The sequence below is a fragment of the Anguilla anguilla genome, chromosome 3, assembly GCF_013347855.1.
Source record: "Anguilla anguilla isolate fAngAng1 chromosome 3, fAngAng1.pri, whole genome shotgun sequence".
Lineage (NCBI taxonomy): Eukaryota > Metazoa > Chordata > Actinopteri > Anguilliformes > Anguillidae > Anguilla > Anguilla anguilla.
The window spans coordinates 58,475,919-58,493,336 of record NC_049203.1 but is presented as its reverse complement, the minus strand read 5'-3'; the positions used below and the strand labels follow the sequence as shown (position 1 = coordinate 58,493,336).

General features: G+C 44.8%; 1 protein-coding gene across 1 annotated transcript in view; it reads left to right on the top strand.

The window, feature by feature from the left end:
• Positions 1-17,418, top strand: part of LOC118222266 (voltage-gated potassium channel subunit beta-3-like) — a 29,013-nt gene that overhangs the window by 5,785 nt on the left and 5,810 nt on the right. The window contains exons 2-12 of the mRNA XM_035407714.1: positions 8,151-8,194; positions 9,380-9,417; positions 9,499-9,578; positions 9,876-9,920; positions 10,121-10,165; positions 10,608-10,651; positions 13,022-13,108; positions 14,464-14,549; positions 15,902-16,022; positions 16,433-16,527; positions 16,877-16,997. Of these exons, the coding sequence (XP_035263605.1) occupies positions 8,151-8,194; positions 9,380-9,417; positions 9,499-9,578; positions 9,876-9,920; positions 10,121-10,165; positions 10,608-10,651; positions 13,022-13,108; positions 14,464-14,549; positions 15,902-16,022; positions 16,433-16,527; positions 16,877-16,997 (806 nt within the window). The remainder of the gene's footprint in view (positions 1-8,150; positions 8,195-9,379; positions 9,418-9,498; positions 9,579-9,875; positions 9,921-10,120; positions 10,166-10,607; positions 10,652-13,021; positions 13,109-14,463; positions 14,550-15,901; positions 16,023-16,432; positions 16,528-16,876; positions 16,998-17,418) is intronic.

Genomic DNA, 17,418 nt, shown 5'->3' with positions numbered 1-17,418 from the left:
GTCCTGCTGTGTGTGTTTGTGTGCTTGTGTGTGTGTGTGTGTGTTCCAGACCCCTCTCTCTCTTCCACTGTGATAGACTTTTTTCCTCTCTCAATCTCTCGTTTCCTTTGCTCTGATTCTCATGCATTCTTGCCTTCTCTCTCCCTCTATTTCTATTTCACTTCCTCCCTCTGTTCCAGTCCGTCTTTCTCCCTTTGCCTCTCCCCTCCTCTTTCCCTGTTTGTTTCTTGCTCTGTTTCCTCCTTCTCCGCTCTCTGCTCTCAAATCCTTTTTCGGTGCATTGCAGCACTCGGTGCATTGGAGTGCAGTGTGTACACCGTCTGTTTGTCTGAAGTCTGAGCATGTACTGTATGTGGTGTGTGTGTGTGTGTGTGTGTGTGTGTGTATGTGGTGTGTGTGTTTGTGTGTGTATGTGTTGTGTATGTGTGTGTGTGTTGGTGTGTGTAGTTTGAAGGCTTTGTAATTAGGAGTGCATGCATATATTTTTGTATTAGGGTGAGATTGACCATTTTCAATCTGCCATAGATGCTTGTGTGTGTGTGTGCGTGTGTGTGTGTGTCCACTTACATTTGTGTGAGTAAGTTGGAGATAATTTGTTCATGTTTAGCCATTGCGTATTTGCTTTGGAGGGACAATGCTTTGGCACAGAATATGTACGTATGTGGGAGTGCATACGTTTTTGTTTTTGTTTGAAACTGGTTTGAGCCACTGACCTTAACAGTGATTTGGATAAAACTTGGCTGTCTTACACTCAAGACAAATGTATAGCCTGATGCTATGCTTTTCTAAGTATGTCTGTTTGCTTGTGTGTGTTCATGTTTTGTATGGCTTTGAATGTGTGTTTGCATGCTGGAGCGTGGTGTCACCTTGTTCTCTACGGACATGACTGACCACTGCAAGCAAAACGAAAAGCCCCAAATACATACACCCTCACGCCCACACTACAAACATTGGTATACACTGCTGACCGGTGCTGATCCCTCTCTCATCACAGCTCAGAGCACTGAGCTCCATGGACTTCAGAGGGATGAGCCGAATCTGCTGTGTGTCTCCATGTACCAGGACCTCCAGCGGGGCTCTGATGTCACCAGAGCCCTAACGATGACTCACACATGCAAGCAGGAAGAGTACGACAGAGCTTAAATTGTGAAGGACAGGGAGGAGCAGGACACCAATGAAGTTGGGTAAAATAAACTAGTAGCGGTGTAGAATAGACTATGGCGTTAATGGGGTTGGGCACAATGTTGGGACAAGGTATATCAGGGCAATATTATGGTAGAGTATAACAATGCAGTATTGGACAAGGCAATAACAGGACAGTAGCAGAGTAGGGTATAGCAGAACAGCATTGGGGTTGGGCATGACAGGACAGTAATGGAGTGGGGTATAGCAGGACGGTATTGGGGTAGGGCATGACAGGACAGCAGTGCAGTAGGGTATAGCAGGACAGTGATGAAGTAAGTTGTAGTAGAGCTGTACTGGGCTAGACTAAGGTACAGTGCTGTAGTATGGAAATATTTTTTTCCCGGTTTTCAGAGCCCTTGCACACTACACTGGAGTTTAAAGGTACCCCTCTGTCATTACCAGCCACTGCACAGAGAGAAACCTTTAAAAAGAAACTGAGGAGTTCTGATGCCGAGGCTCCGCCCCTCTCTCATTCTCATTGGTGGGTCGGGCGTGTGTGAGGGAGTGGCAGGTTGCCAGGTCTGAGCTGCGCGTCAGTCTCTGCATGACTGAGCTTGGCTCAGTTCCACCGGGAGATGTTTTCGCCCCTTTCCCACATGTAGTCTCTGAGCCCTGCTGGCTCCCTTTGCCGGGGGACTGGGGTGATTTTCCATTATCTCTTCCTTCATGCTGACCCGTGCTGCAGCAGCTCGGCTTGCTGGTGCTACTGGTGCTGGCCTACTTACTAAGCCAGCTGTGGGCTGAGTCAGCAGGCTGCGTGGCTACGCTCCTCTCCTTCCATTCGACAAATTAACTATAAATCCAGGAGGTGGATGGGAAAAAGCAGCCTGCTGACCAGCAAAAACCAGAGGGGACAGTAGTAATTTGAGGTCAGTTTTTTTTGTAAGGGGAGGGGGGGGTTTCAGGGCAACGTTAGCCTCCAGCCTGAAGTGCGATGTGTGGCGGCAGAACTTTACTGTCTCCGTACCGGTGTGTGTAACTCCAGCTCTGCTGCGAGGCCAGCCCTGTGGTTGCTGTGACACAAGCTGCATCTCAAAACAGCAGCAGCCTGGGGCATCAGCATTCACCACGCGGCCCGTTTATCCACCTATCCCACTACTCCCTAATGGAACCTGACTTTGCGCATGGGAGTTCACAGACAGGAGTCCCAAAAACCCAACAACCCAAACTCTGTGAGCCGTCCTCTTTTCCCAGTGTTAAGTGAACAAAATTTAATTGACATCAAAGAAAAACTGCTCGTGTTAGTTAACCGCCTGATCCTGAATTGCAGTTTTCTGCATTTGAACTGTAGGAATTGGAATATAAGTCAACGTGAAGCTCCAGATATGGAGATGCAAACATCAGCGTGATGTGTGTGTGTGTGTGCTGTGCTCGTGTGCATTTGCTTGAGCTTGCATGCATGGTATCGTGCCCATGTGCAGATGTACCGTGTTGTGGGGACTGCACACATGATTGGATGTACAGTATGTGACATATGCTAAGGCAGGAGTATGTACAGTATGCCAGTGCACATGATATTTCTTGTGTGTGTGTGTGTTTCTGCGTGTGTGGACACTTGCGGAATAATAGCCCTGCAGGCTGACAGTTCACTGCTTAGTATCACCGCTGCAGTGACCTGGACACACTCCCAAATTTCCTGTCCTCTATATACACATGCTGGTCATGTACACATAAAAACCGCTACAGCCTGCTACTGGAGTAAATGCACACACACACACGCACATACGCACACACATACACCCTCGCACATGCACTCACACACACTGAACCCAGTTTCCAAAAGCAGACTCCAGTGCACATGGACAATGTGTCTGGTTTTACGTGTGTATGCGTTGTCTGTTTTGGCCCTACATGTTAAGTGCAAGCATATATACATTTTATACATATACATATATACATATACAATTTAAACTACCTCTTATCTTTACAATGCATATTTTAGTGCATCCGTGCTAGATGCAGTGTTTCGGTGTGTCATTCTTGATTAAACAAAACGCCCTCAGATGTTGCTTTCGAGGATTGGTCATGATTAATGGAACTAGGCCTAAAGCCTAAAATCCCGCCTAATCTGTCTTTATATTTCTTTTTTTATAATAGTAGCCCACACACGCACACTATTCACAGTCTCATGCGCTCTCACACTATATAAATTCTAAAAATAGCTCAACTGCCCCAATAAAAATAGAGTAAGAATTAAAGAAACGTTCATATTATTGGACAAAAAAAAAACAAAAAAAAAAAAACCATTTGACAAACTGTCTCGTTCAATCGAGCTATTTACGGCGAGAACGCGAAAGCAGTCGGCGTGCGACGGGAAAAACGCGGCGCTGAAAACGCGGCCGCCGTGTTCCGCCGCAGGTCTGACGCAGAGCCGCTGCCGGCTCCAGCTGGCGCGCTTAATTAGAATGGAGCGGAGGGCGCTAAACCGCGGATCAGCCGGACGGGCCCGTACTGCTCCGCTGCCTCCTTTCTCTGTTTTACCTGGATGCCGCCATCACCTTTCAGCCCCAGCGCTGACCGGGGCATTCAAGGGGCCATATTTGCTGTGTGACATACTAATCCTCTGTGTTCATTTTCATTTGTTTTATTCTGTTCGGTTTTAATTATTATATCCAAAACCACACAACTGCCAAAAAAAAAAAAAAGAAAAAAAGCATTCATCTGAGGGCAAGCTACTGTTTTGAACAAATTATTAACGGAACCACAGATAAAAGGCTGCCTCACTGCTGAATCATTCAAACAGCAAATTAGCAACAAACAGCTCAGGACATTTTAGTCACAGTCAATTTTGTGATCATTCTAAAAGTGCACAAAATGACCACACTGTGCTTGCTGGATATCTTTAAAACCCCTGTGGCCTGGCAGAGAAGAATGGAATGGGAGGTTCATGCACTGTGCCAACATGCTTCTGTAGTTCTGTATCTAGTCTGTAACTGGTTATTAGCCTCACTTAAAACAGTATGATTTTAATCTGGACTTAAATATTGAGATTGTGTCTGATTCCCTTACATACTTTGGAAGGTTATTTCATAGTGGGGGAGCTCTGTAGGAAAAGGCTCTCTCCCCCCCCCTTCTCTCTCTCTCTCCCTCCCCCATACCTGTTCCTCTTTCTCTCTCTGTCTCTCTACAGTGGAGGCTTATTCATGGGGCCATCGCTATGAACAGACACATTGCACACCTTGAACCAACTGTGGGGGATGGTTGCTTGTTCTGTGGGGAGTTAGAAAGTGAGGAGCACCTCTTCTTGAAGTGTAATAGGCTGGAGGGCATGCTAGGGATAGTGAGACACTGGTGTACAGGGCTAGGTATGGTGTTTCCAAGGAGCTGTACATAGGTGGGCCAAAATATACTACATTAGAAAAGACCAGAGTGCATCTGCTAAATTTTATTTATTTAAATTTTATTATTATTTAGCGCATGCATTTTGAGCATTTGTGGGGGGGTCAACAAGGTGCTATGTCATGATCTTGTAACTTTTGTTGATGTGGTATGGCTGTGGTCTGTTTCGCTCTCTCTCTCTCTCTCTCCCTCTCTCTATATATATATATATATACATATATTTTGTCCTGTTTGGCATCCGTCTGTACTTTTCTCTATGCCACCCACACCCCCCAGGCAGCACTGCGGCTACTTCTGCACTCCTACACTAATCTTACCCACAAGCCAGAGAATATTTTGCACACTACATGCCACACAATGTATCTTAGGTCACTGAACCAGGTAGATAGGAGTAGGTGTTCAAACGATTATGACCAGTACTGTATGTAGGCCTAAGTCTGAAAAAGTAGGCGACATGCAATCATAGCACTGCAAACATAACATTTTGTCTTCATCTATCTGATATGTGAGTTTTTCTGCAGTTGTGGATAATTCCCAATTAAACGGCGATTACTGGTGGCACATATACTGGCTTTTGAAGGCATACATGTGATAAACACTGCGTTTCTTATCTGACTCATGCCAAAGGTGCAGCAAAGGTTGTTGGAGATTGTTGTTTTTTTACATTACATTACATTACATTACAGGCATTTAGCAGACGCTCTTATCCAGAGCGACGTACAACAAGCGCATTGGTTCATGATGTAGAGGTGCAAAAGAAACACTAGACTGAAGTAAGTTTTTGTTCCCATTCTATAAATTATGTTGGGGAGTAATGGAACTACGTGTGAGGGAGCAACTAGCTTAACTACATTTCACAGTAGAATGTGGCTGCTTAACTGCTTTGGAAAATAATTAGTTTTCAGGTATTTAAGTTATTTTTTATTTAACCAAGTAGCAAGGTGGCATGGGCATAGCTCAGCTAAAATAAATTGCACAAGATAAAGTAAAAATAATAAATATAAGTCTGTTGGTCAGCGCCACTGTCTCTAGTTGGCATGTGGAACATTGTCTGTGCTCTCGGTCCACCTGGCACTGGAAGGGAGGCCCGGTAAAATGAACGCGTGCCGCGGGTGTTTCCTGCCTGGTTGCTTGTCCCTCAGCTGTAGTGAGCGGTGCTTAGATGAAATCACGCTCACGTCATGGATGGGAAGTGTGCAGTCCCATGGCCGTACCTGTCATCATTCTTTCGGGGCATCCGTGAGAACACGCATGGAAAGAGATACACATTCCAGTGCGTATTGTGCCAAAAACATCCAGCACAAACCTCCTTTGTTGTGGCATGTGTCGGGTCACCAAAATTCAGAAGAGTTCTTGAAGTATAGGCCAGGTGTACTGGCCAGTGTCGTGTGGAAGTATCCTTTCAGTGATGGGAACGACGTTTTAACTGTGAAATGCAATCGCCTCTCAGACATAAACTTTGAGCGATAGCTCACGTGTCATTCAAATGCCAAGTTCTGCTTCAAGTCAGACGACTAATTGTTCCTTTTTCTTGTTTTGCACATTTACACTTTCCTGTATTCCATGTAATTTAGTAAGCATTACGTGATACAGTGTAAAGTATGCAATGTGCACAGATTCAGTGTGCACGGTGTATACACAAGACACGCAAGCACACACATAAAAAATTAAATAGCAATACAAATGTATACTCTTTCACACTCACAAACATTACACTCATATTTACCTATATACAGAAATAAATGACAAATTATTTTAATATTTGCCTCCAGATTGATTTTCTTCTCTCAATCAGTTTTTTATGGTATATAATTTGTGTTTTTTCATGAAGTAGTTTCAGTGTAGTTACCTACTTTTTAAAGTAACTGAGTGAAGTACTTTTCTTTTCTTGGTATTCGTGCTCTAGCATACTACTACTGTAATTACTGTACAAGTACTGTAATTGGTACTGTAGATTAGTTAACTACATCAGAGTAGCATCCCCAACTCATCTATAGCATATGCAATGTACTACAGGAGAGCTGTGGTGTCATATTATAATACCAGCGGCTTATTTCTCATTGATGAATACTGATTATGTGAAGGTGCCTAGTGAGTGGCTAAGGGGTACTTGTGTAGTGGTAACTAGCTATTGATGCTTTCCATTGTCTTTATCCATGCAGAAGCACTGCAACTGAAAGTCACAAAAAATGTAAATGGGCTACATTTTTATCAATTTACGCAGAGATTATTTATAGCTCTGACGTCTGCAAGCAATAAGGATTAGATCTTATTACAGGGAAACTGAACACTGTTTTGAAGCAAAAGTGTAGTGTGAAGTATTGAAGTGTGCTTAGTGTTTTAACACAAACTGAATTTTGTGTTAAAATGTGTAATTTTAAAAAGAAATGTTTGAGCAATTGAACAAGAACTACTTCTTTTTCCAAATTCTAAAGTGCATACCTATTCCCTCCTTATATTGTGTCTGATATTACAGTGAAGTATAATCTAAGAAAAGTATAATTATCCCCATGGCGACAGAGACCCATTTGGAGATATTGCAGTTAATGAGAATGCCCCTGTGTTAGTCAAGGTTATCAGTCTATCACCAATTAAATTAAATTTTGTGGTGAGACTTCATACATCATTCTGTATCAGTTATTAGTGCTGTTATTTCTGTCAGCACAGAGACACAGAGGCCATGCATGAAATGGAGTACCTAACTCAGGGATCTGAGACTCAAATACTGCAGGGCTGCCGTGTTTTCTGGTTTTTGATGTGCTTAATTTAAGTCACTTATTGGCTGAAGGGTCTGTACACCTTGTTTCCGAGTCCTAATTTGGCTGCTGAGGGAAAGGAAATCAGAAAAACCAGTAGCGATAGAGCTCTCCGGGGCTGGGGTTTGAGGCCTAACTGCTTGGTGTTGTAGCGTGTGGCAGTGAATAGGGCATTGTGTGTGTGTGTGTGTGGGGGGGGGCGTGGAGTGTACCTCAGAAGCATGTCTCTGCCTTTTCCTTAATGGTGCTCATGGGGCTGTAAGCTTTCAGGTATATGTGGGGAAAATGGTTTTAATGAACTGTGAAGAGCGAGAGAGGATTCATGTTTGCACACTTGACCAAACAGCATGCCCTGGACTGAGGTGGAGACCGTGAAGTCTATTAGACCCTAAATGGCATAGTTGCACAGTTGATTCGCTCTTCAGTTTCATTGTAAAGTATTAAAGACAGCATTTTGCTAAATAACTAGGATCAGAATAACTTACTTAGCCTCAGTCATCCGCTGCCCATTCCCTGGTCTTAGCATTCAGGACTGAAGGTCTTTACCAGTTGATGTCTTGCCCTGGAAAAAAGATTTGTGTTTTTCTGGTAGGTACTGCAGTGCTGTGACAGAGATCAAGGGTGATTGACACCTATCAGTCACATCAAGTGTTTATGGAGCGTGTGTGTCAGTTTTGTGGACAAGCCAATGACAAATTCTTGTGTCCTGATGGCAAAGTTGGCTAATAAGGTCTGCCTAGATCTTGTTTCCAACAACACAGACATGCAGTCCGGCTTTATGTGTTGGGTCCTCTAGCCTTTTTTTATCTGTGATGGATTGGGTCAGACTGGATGAGCTGAATTAACTCTTCATCTCTTTTTGCATTTCAGGAATCTGGGGAAGTCAGGCCTGAGAGTATCCTGTCTGGGACTTGGTGAGCAATGAACTCCAACTGCACTCCATTCTATACTGCAGCACTATGGCAGTACCATGGTGTCCATGGATGTCTGAAGCACACACATACTGTAGGCAGACTCCAAACCAACTCTAAAGCTTTAAACGTCTTTATTTACTCTGGTCTCTGGGTGACTTACCATAAATGCGTCACATTGGATAGCTGCTATTATACAGCTGAAGTATTTTCGTTGAAGAATATCTGTCAGTGGGAACTGAATAAGCTCATATCACTGGTCTAATACCCTCAGTGGTTTCTACAGCCAGACATCCAAGAATCATTAATACATGCCTGGCTGACATGCGACAACATGACATTGTATGTGACTTTCTTGCTAAATATATATTCAGAAACATTGTGTGAGGATTACTGGATTATTGCACCCCACATGTCAGACCCTATCCCAGCATGTGGTGGAGAGCAGGGAGGTGTGAGAGTGTGAGAGTGCTTAAGGCATGTGCGTGTGTGTGTGTGTGGTGTGTGTGTGTGTGGAGAGCATTGAGGTGTGAGAGTGTGAGAGTGCTTAAGGCATGTGCGTGTGTGTGTGTGTGGTGTGTGTGTGTGTGGAGAGCAGGGAGGTGTGAGAGTGTGAGAGTGCTTAAGGCATGTGTGTGTGTGTGCGTGTGTGTGGAGAGCAGGGAGGTGTGAGAGTGTGAGAGTGCTTAAGGCATGTGCGTGTGTGTGTGTGTGGTGTGTGTGTGTGTGGAGAGCATTGAGGTGTGAGAGTGTGAGAGTGCTTAAGGCATGTGCGTGTGTGTGTGTGTGGTGTGTGTGTGTGTGGAGAGCAGGGAGGTGTGAGAGTGTGAGAGTGCTTAAGGCATGTGTGTGTGTGTGCGTGTGTGTGGAGAGCAGGGAGGTGTGAGTGTGAGAGTGCTTAAGGCGTGTGCGTGTGTGTGTGTGTGTGTGGAGAGCAGGGAGGTGTGAGTGTGAGAGTGCTTAAGGCATGTATGTGTGTTTGTGCGTGTGCGTACGTGTGCATATGTGTATGTATGTGCACAGTAGCTTGCAGTTTTCTGATAATATGATGTATGTTAACTATGCATGTAGTGATTAATGTGTATGTGTGTGTGTGTGTGTGTGTGTGTGAGAACGCGAGAGAGCTTTGGTATGCATAGCCTTCTCCTGTGCGAATGAGACAGTAATGTGTATCCTTTCTGTTCTCAGGCACCTGGGTGACCTTTGGCTCCCAAATCTCAGATGAAGTAAGTCAGTCCAGTGTTATGCCTCAGTGTCATTCTCTGTGTATCTCTGTGTGTCTGAGCTTTAGTGTCTGTGTTTCTCAGATGGCAGAGAACCTGATGACCATCGCTTATGAAAACGGTGTAAACCTCTTTGACACTGCTGAGGTATATGCTTCTGGAAGGTTAGTGCTAATGCTTAGTATCTGCCGGTGTGTTTGATCATGTGATTTATGACTCGGTAGTTATGTACAGAATTATCTCTCTCTCGCTCTCTCCCTCTCTCTCTTTGTGTGTGCGTGTGTGTGTGTCAGGAAAATAGTTCTTAATTGGCATGATTCTACAGTGTAAATGATTCCAGTGCTGAAATGTATAGTATGCTTGTATAGGATCATGAAAGAAGAAATGCTAGGGTTTGCTTTGTAGTTGTAATTCTATTTGTCCGATTTTCTGCATGTTTGTTGTTTCTACTCTCTCTTTAGGGCTGAAGTCACCCTGGGAAACATCATTAAGAAGAAAGGATGGAGGTGCATCTCTAGTATATTTATAGCTTCGTTTTGATTTGTCCTTCTGCATCGCATCTGTGATTTTTGTGATGAAGGCAGTCATGGTAAAATGCTGCAAATAATTGGTGACTCTGTGTCCATCTCATTGCTTGCACTATATTTGTCTGTCTGATTGTCTGTCTCTCTCACTCTCTCTCTCACTTTCTCTCTCACTCTCACAGACGATCCAGCTTCGTAGTGACCACTAAAATCTACTGGGGAGGACAGTAAGCACCTTTCTCTTGTCATACTAACACAGGAGGTCTGTGATTCGGTTGCAAAAAATATATATTTTTCTTAATTTCTTTCTTTTTGTCAAAATAATGTTGATAGATGTATGAATATGTATTTCATTATGTATGGTACCCCTCACAAATACACTCCAATGGAGATAAATAAAATCTCCACATCTACAGATTAGAACAAGATGTTTTTGTCTGTAGGGTATAAATACATTTCTTGTAATACTGATCTGGGAACAACCTTTTTCATTTTCTTGAGAGTTTTATGATTCTTAAAGCTATAAAAACAGCAGGTGCAGTTTTTTTACCCAGAGCCTTTATCAGATATAATCAGGCAAAAGGATTGCTACTGTATGGAGGAATAAAACTGGAGACCATAGCTGGTTGTCTGATTCAGCCTTGTGACAATACCTATGTTCACCTGCAGGGCGGAGACAGAGAGGGGGCTGTCCAGAAAGCACATCATTGAAGGTACAGCACTGTTGTTGCAGTGTGATCATCATCCTCATCATAATTGTCATTATCATCATTGTCATATTCATCATTATCATCATCATCCTCACTCTCCATTCACTGCAAAGTGATATTTATTCCTTTTCTCACCCGCATCACATTTACATATTTAGTGCTCGTGTTTTGTCACTGTCCAAATTTGGGGAAATGTCTGAACTTCTTTAAGTGATGTCCCACGGAGTCCTGAACCCATAATCCTAATAAGATCCCAAATCCAGTGTCTGCTTCCCAACCCCCGGTACAGCTGCTCTAACTCTCCTTTCCTGAGCCTTCAGTGTCCCCGCTCTGTCATCTGTGTGTGTAGCTCTGGTGCGGCCTGGTTCCCCGAAGGCTCTTACAAGGGGCCGGCAAGGGTAAAGGCCCATCTTTTAACACGCAGAAACAATAGAGCATCATCTCCCACCCCCGCCCTTGGGAATGTAACCTAATTATCTCAGAACCCCTAGTACCATATCCCTGCTCTAATTACAGAGCTTTGTTCTATCTCCCTCATAGCATGTTCTCTACACAACACTGTGGGCAAAGTGTAAAGCACCGCATGTAGCCCCGCACATGCCCCAGTCAGTGCTGAGCCCCTATGCACTAGTGTCCCTGTCCTCTCAAAAGTACCTCTGGAAACATTAGAATACAGAACAAAACAGCTAATTTAGGAATAAGAATGTGCATCCCAGAGATCAAAAATTTTCTATGATTTTTGTGACAGTTAAGGGAGTTAAGGGACATCCAATTCTTGACAGCGGCCAAGCAATCATGCAGAAGAGCCTTTTACTTACTGTACATAGCTTGGCTCAGCTTTAAATACAGCTGCTTGTCATCCTCTAACAATGGTAAGAAATGGAGCTAAATTGGCGAGTTATAGGTCCAAGTGGAAGCATAAAAAGTGAGAACAGATTGAGCCCAGAATTGATCCCTGAGGGACCCCTCATGTCAGAGGAGCAGAGGAAAATGCCATCACCAAAAGACACACCACTGAAAGAATACCAGCAGAGTGCCTAAGCCTATCCAATAAAATGGAATGATTGATAATGTTGAATGCTGTGCTCTAGTCAAGCAGCACCAAAATGGAGAATTGCTGGCGTGAGTAACCCATTCGTGACTCTATGTAGAGTAGTTTCAGTGCTGTGCAGCTACTGGAAACCTGATTGGACTTGATCGAATAATTTATTTCCAATGACTACTTCCAGAAGCTGCCAAACGATAACCTTTTCAAGGATCTTAGAGGTAAAAGGCAAAAGGCAGAAATCGGTGTGTAATTTGGCAGAGGAGATGAATCAAGGCAGGTTTCTTTAAATGAGACTGGACACTGGCTTGCTTAAAAAAATCAGGGACACAACCGGGGTGTCATTAATAATGATGAGGAAGGTGGGGGCTAAAACTCCCAGGACCTCTCTGAGGAATCCAGAGAGCAGGATGTTCAGAGGACAGGAGGAAGACCACGTGAGTGGCATAAAGGTCACTGACCTTTAAACAGGCATGTCGAATCACAGTTTACATGACTGCATTTTTACAGCTGAGGCAGTGTAGGAAGGTCACCTCCAGGAGGGGATGACGGCAGAGTCTCAGAAGTTCAGACTCTCCTCCCTTTAGTCAAAGCTCTTCGTCTGTAAGCACTGCTTCACACTGCCAGTCAGCGGGTGGCCCTAGAGGTTTGTTATGAGACTACTGTATCATCTACAAAGCAGGGCGGAGGAAATGAACGGGAAGGACTCTGAGGAAACCGAAAAGAAGGGAGGTTGTGGCTCAGATATTAAACGTGCTCACCGAGGGTGCAGCCTGGGCTCCACAATGGCAGGTGTGAGCTTTGGCTATAAGTCATCATTACGACTGGCAGTCCAGAGTGGCAGGGCACAGTTATCATCCTGCCAGAGTAGCGATGGGCTTAAGTTGGACAGGATCCCTCGTTGCTGCTGCATTAGTTCCTCCAATTGTCACGCCTGGGGCCCCGCGGGCTATCAGGTGCTATCAGTGTGACAGACTCCTCTCTTTCAGTTGGCCCGAGCTCTCCTGTTGCCCTGCGTGGCCTGTAGTGTGGGAAATAGTCACTGATTTACGGTGAATGGATCAAAGAGCACTCACTTCAGCTGCGGTGCTCGTAGTGTTGGTGCAGGGTCCGCAGTGGTAAGACGTAATTGGTGAATCCAAACTGGGGAGAAAGGAGACTGATCAGGGACATACAGTGTTGCTGAACATTATCAGACTGCAGTTGGTTTTAATTGGGAGGATCTGTGCTGACACCATGGATGCAGAGGTGAATGATGGAAGCTGTGGTAAACACGGAGGGCATGTGTAAGGTTGGCACTGACAGCGATGATGTCATATGTCTCCCAGGCCTGAGGGGCTCGCTGTCCCGTCTGCAGCTGGAGTATGTGGACATCGTATTCGCCAACCGCACTGATGTCAACAGCCCCATGGAAGGTCAGCACTCAAACCCCCCCCTTACCAATGCGTGTGTGTGTATATGTGCATGCGCACCTGGTGTGTGTGTGCGTGTTTGTGTTTATGTGCATGTTTTAGTCACTGTGATATACTGTTAATCACTTGGTCAGCCAGTGAACCTGGCAGAGTTGGTCAAGTGTGCTCTGGCTTCTCAGCTGTTGGGTTTTCCATCATATCAGACAGGGTAGAAGTCAGGCCAGGGTCAGCTCAGCAGAGTCAGGCATCTCTTTTGTTTGTTCCTCCTTTGAGAGGCAGTGAGGCTGGGAAGGTGATGGAAAATTGGTTATTCATAAGGACATTGGGAAGAGGCACAACAAGGCTGATGGCTAACATGTACATGATGATATATGAATGAACTAGCCACATCGTACGAGTGACCAACACGATGGGAACTGTGATATCGGGGGATTGCACTGCGTGTCTGCATCTGTTTTCAGATATGATTTATGAGCCATGCTCTGGACATGCTCTGCTGCCCCAATGTAGGGTTTTCACACAGCTCCAAGGATCATCAACCTTTCCCCCCAAAGCTGTTTTGTTTTCTTGGTTCATTGTGTTAGAAGAATCAGAGAAACACTCTTGCTCCTGTCACAGCTGTGTTTTGCTTCTGTCCAGCATGGGTTTTGGTCTGGCATCTTTTGCCATTGCGTCTTTAAAATCCCTCTGCTTTCACACTCCCCTTTGCGGTGGCTCTACAGACATTAGTGCACAGGAAACCTTCCTTTTTTGTGTATTACATCAGTGGATCTCAAACTCAGTCCTGGGGACCCCCAGTGTGTGCTGAACCATTGCATTATATTACAGAATTGTTATTTTTCAATGGCTATTTTCAGTCCCTTGATGCTCATGAAATCTGAAATTACAAGCTCAAAACTCAGAAACCAATTCAAAACTCATGGGACACTCATAATATTTGCTGTTAAATTGGATAAACTGCTGTTGAAATCATAATGTGTGTAGTGGGTTTAAAGGTTAAATAATGTCAGTAATGACAGGAAGTTGGAAAGAAAAAAGCAGGAAAATAGTTTATTCTGGAGGATAAAACTTTGAGGCATATTTGCACACTAATTCTAACACTGTAGTTGTAATACTAAATAATTTGCTGTTCTGAAAATTGTAACTCTCTAAAATGGGGGTGGGGAGCTGGCTGAAATCGTCACGCACGTCATTCAGTTGCAAGTACGTCTGTCCGCCGCATGCGTCTGTCCGTTTGAAAACTCGGTCGGTGACTTCCCGTGCGACGGAAATATCTCTGGCAGTCCCCTGCCGTTGTAGCGCGCCGCGTCACGTGACAAATGACACGTGAGTGACAGGTGCTGTGCGCTGTCTTTCAGAGGTGGTGCGAGCCATGACCTTCGTCATCAACCAGGGCATGGCCATGTACTGGGGCACCTCTCGCTGGAGTGCCATGGAGATCATGGTGAGCGAGCCGCACGTCGGCACCGCCCCCCCGGCGCCCTGCTCTCTGCGGTCCCCTGGAACCCCACTCTCACGGTCCCCCGACATCCCCACTGTCCTAAAACATTTAACCCCCCTGCCCTGCACTGCACACCATCATCCCGACTAGTGGCACAAACACATGCATTTCTCACACTGCAATGATTTCCCCATATACACTTTCTGTCCTTTAGCCCCCTAATAATTTGATTCAATGACAGATATTTAAGTATAGAGTGTGTGTTTAAGTATAGAGAGTGTGCTTTGTGTTTGGGAGTAACTAGGCATTGTCTGCATCGAGATGCATGTTGAGACTGTTGTACCCTGGTGGTCTAAACATTTTCTCATACTCTACTTCTCTCTTGCTCTCTTTCCCAGCCAACAGTGTGTCATACCAGGAAAGCAAAATCCTTGACTGGAGAGATCAGAATTAGATTATTTTATTTAGTGGAATAATTGAAACCAGATTTAACATATTTACTAAATGGTCGATGTCCCTGCTATTTAAGACGTTACAGTCTGTTGAAAGAATGCTTTCTGTTGCTGAGCTGCTAGCACTTGTGAAACAGCAACTTTACTTTTTCCCAGCTAGCTGTAGGAAATACCGCCGTTCCCCAGTGTCCTAAACCACTGAAAACCCCCGCATTGCTACAGACCCCCACCCATTACCATTCAACAGTCTTATAAAAGAGTCTATCCCTCACATTGTGCTATAGGCACATTCTTTCAAATGCTAACATCCCCTAATATCTTAACCCCATGTTCATGACCACCCACCCCTACACTGCTTTTACCCCTTTCTGCTTTACAGTGTGGCCGCATTTAGTACTGTCGGTGTCACGGTGTCACACTGCTCACCTGTCTGGTAGTGTTGCTCTATGGAAGTGATTTACGACCCGCTCTCGTTCCATACATTTTTTCTTAAGGAGCCCATGGAACAGTATACTGTAGTTGAGCAACTGTTCTGTAACGGCGCTACCTTACATATTATGGGTGCCTTTCTAAGTGTCCTTTACAGCAGCACTAAACCCATTTACCGATGTATGTGTTTGTATGTGGCAGTTGCTCTCATTCAGAGAGAATCTCAAGGCTGTATTCCGTGTTGAATCAATGCGAATGTGAGACGGGATGTGCCACATTCTTTATACCTGTTATAAAATAATGAATGTTGGTTCTGGCCGGGCATTCTGTGTCTGGGAGCTATCGTCTCCTCGGGAGATTGACAAATGAGTGGCAGCTGCATGCTGATTGGACGGCAGGTTGGGTTAATGTGTCCCAGCAGGCTGTGTGCCTTCATACCTGTCCCAGTAATCACATCATTGTTTCCCCTCCCAGGAGGCGTACTCCGTTGCGCGGCAGTTTAACCTGATACCCCCAGTGTGTGAGCAGGCTGAGTACCACTACTTCCAGAGGGACAAAGTGGAGGTTCAGCTACCCGAACTCTACCACAAGATTGGTCAGTTTCTGGCTGCGTTCCGTAGCTCATTGTATCACACACTTGCTGTACACATTTTTTTGTGATCAGACTTTTTGCACTTTTTATTTTATGAAGCATTCTCATAAAATAAGCCATATTTCATTTCTTTTTTGGTATGCATGTCTGTGTGTGTGTGTTTGTGTGTGTGTGTGTAATTGGGGTGTGTATGTGTGTGTGTGAGTGTGTGTAATTGGGGTGTGGGCGTGTGGTGTGTGTGTGTGTGTGTGTGTGTGTGTAATTGGGGTGTGTGTGTGTGTGTGTGTGTGTGTAATTGGGGTGTGTGGTGTGTGTGTAACCGGGGTGTGCCTGTGGTGTGTGTGTGTAACCAGCGTGTGCCTGTGGTGTGTGTGTGTGTAACTGGGCTGTGCGTTAACGTCTGTCTCTCTCAGGTGTTGGTGCAATGACCTGGTCCCCCTTGGCGTGTGGACTGATCACTGGGAAGTACAGTGATGGGGTTCCAGACTGCTCACGTGCTGCAATGAAGGTATAGCCATCCAGACACACTGACACTGAGGTGCAGGCATTCCCCACATACCGCCCTCCCGAAACTGTCTGACCCAACGCAGATTAAACTGTGAAGCTGTAACAGCACATGTTATCAGAATAATATCATATTAATTAAAGCTATCTACATGTGTAATTTATATTGTACAAATGCCACTTGCTGCCATTAGACTCTCTGTGGTTAATCCTTGATTAACTAGTGTGTGGTTTGTCATAAATATTGTGCTTAGTATGAGCAAAAGATGAATTTATCAGTGTACTGCCATGTCTTAAAGTTTTGAAGATATGCAGGCCTCTTTGGAATGCTGAAGTGTTTGTTTGTGTGCCAGGGGTACCAGTGGCTGAAGGAGCGTGTTAACAGTGAGGAGGGGCGCAGACAGCTGGCCAAGATTAAAGAGCTCCACCTGCTGGCTGACCGACTGGGCTGTACTGCTGCACAACTGGCCATTGGTAACGTCTGTGTATCCGTACACACAGTTCTGTACTGTGTGTGCGTGCGTGCATGTGTATATCTGTGTTTGTGTGAGATTATCTGTTCTTCTATGTCCCTCTTTCAATCTTGATTATTACCCATTCCCGATGACTTTATTGTACCTGCAGTTAAGCCATTGTTTGTGCTGTGTTCTCTTGTCTCTCAATTTACCACTTTCCTCAAGCTTTCTGTCATATCTGAGCTTAGAACAGTCACCTGACCCTACCTGTAATTGTCTTTTTTTTCTAGCTCGCTTCCTTCCTCTTACTATTTTACCCACCTCTCTCCTACTCTCTTGCTTTTTTGAAATGATCATTTTGAACTGTGTGTTTTGATTGAAGTTCAGTTAGAAATGTACAGATCTCTCTCACTCACTCCCTCTCTCAATTTCTCTCTCTC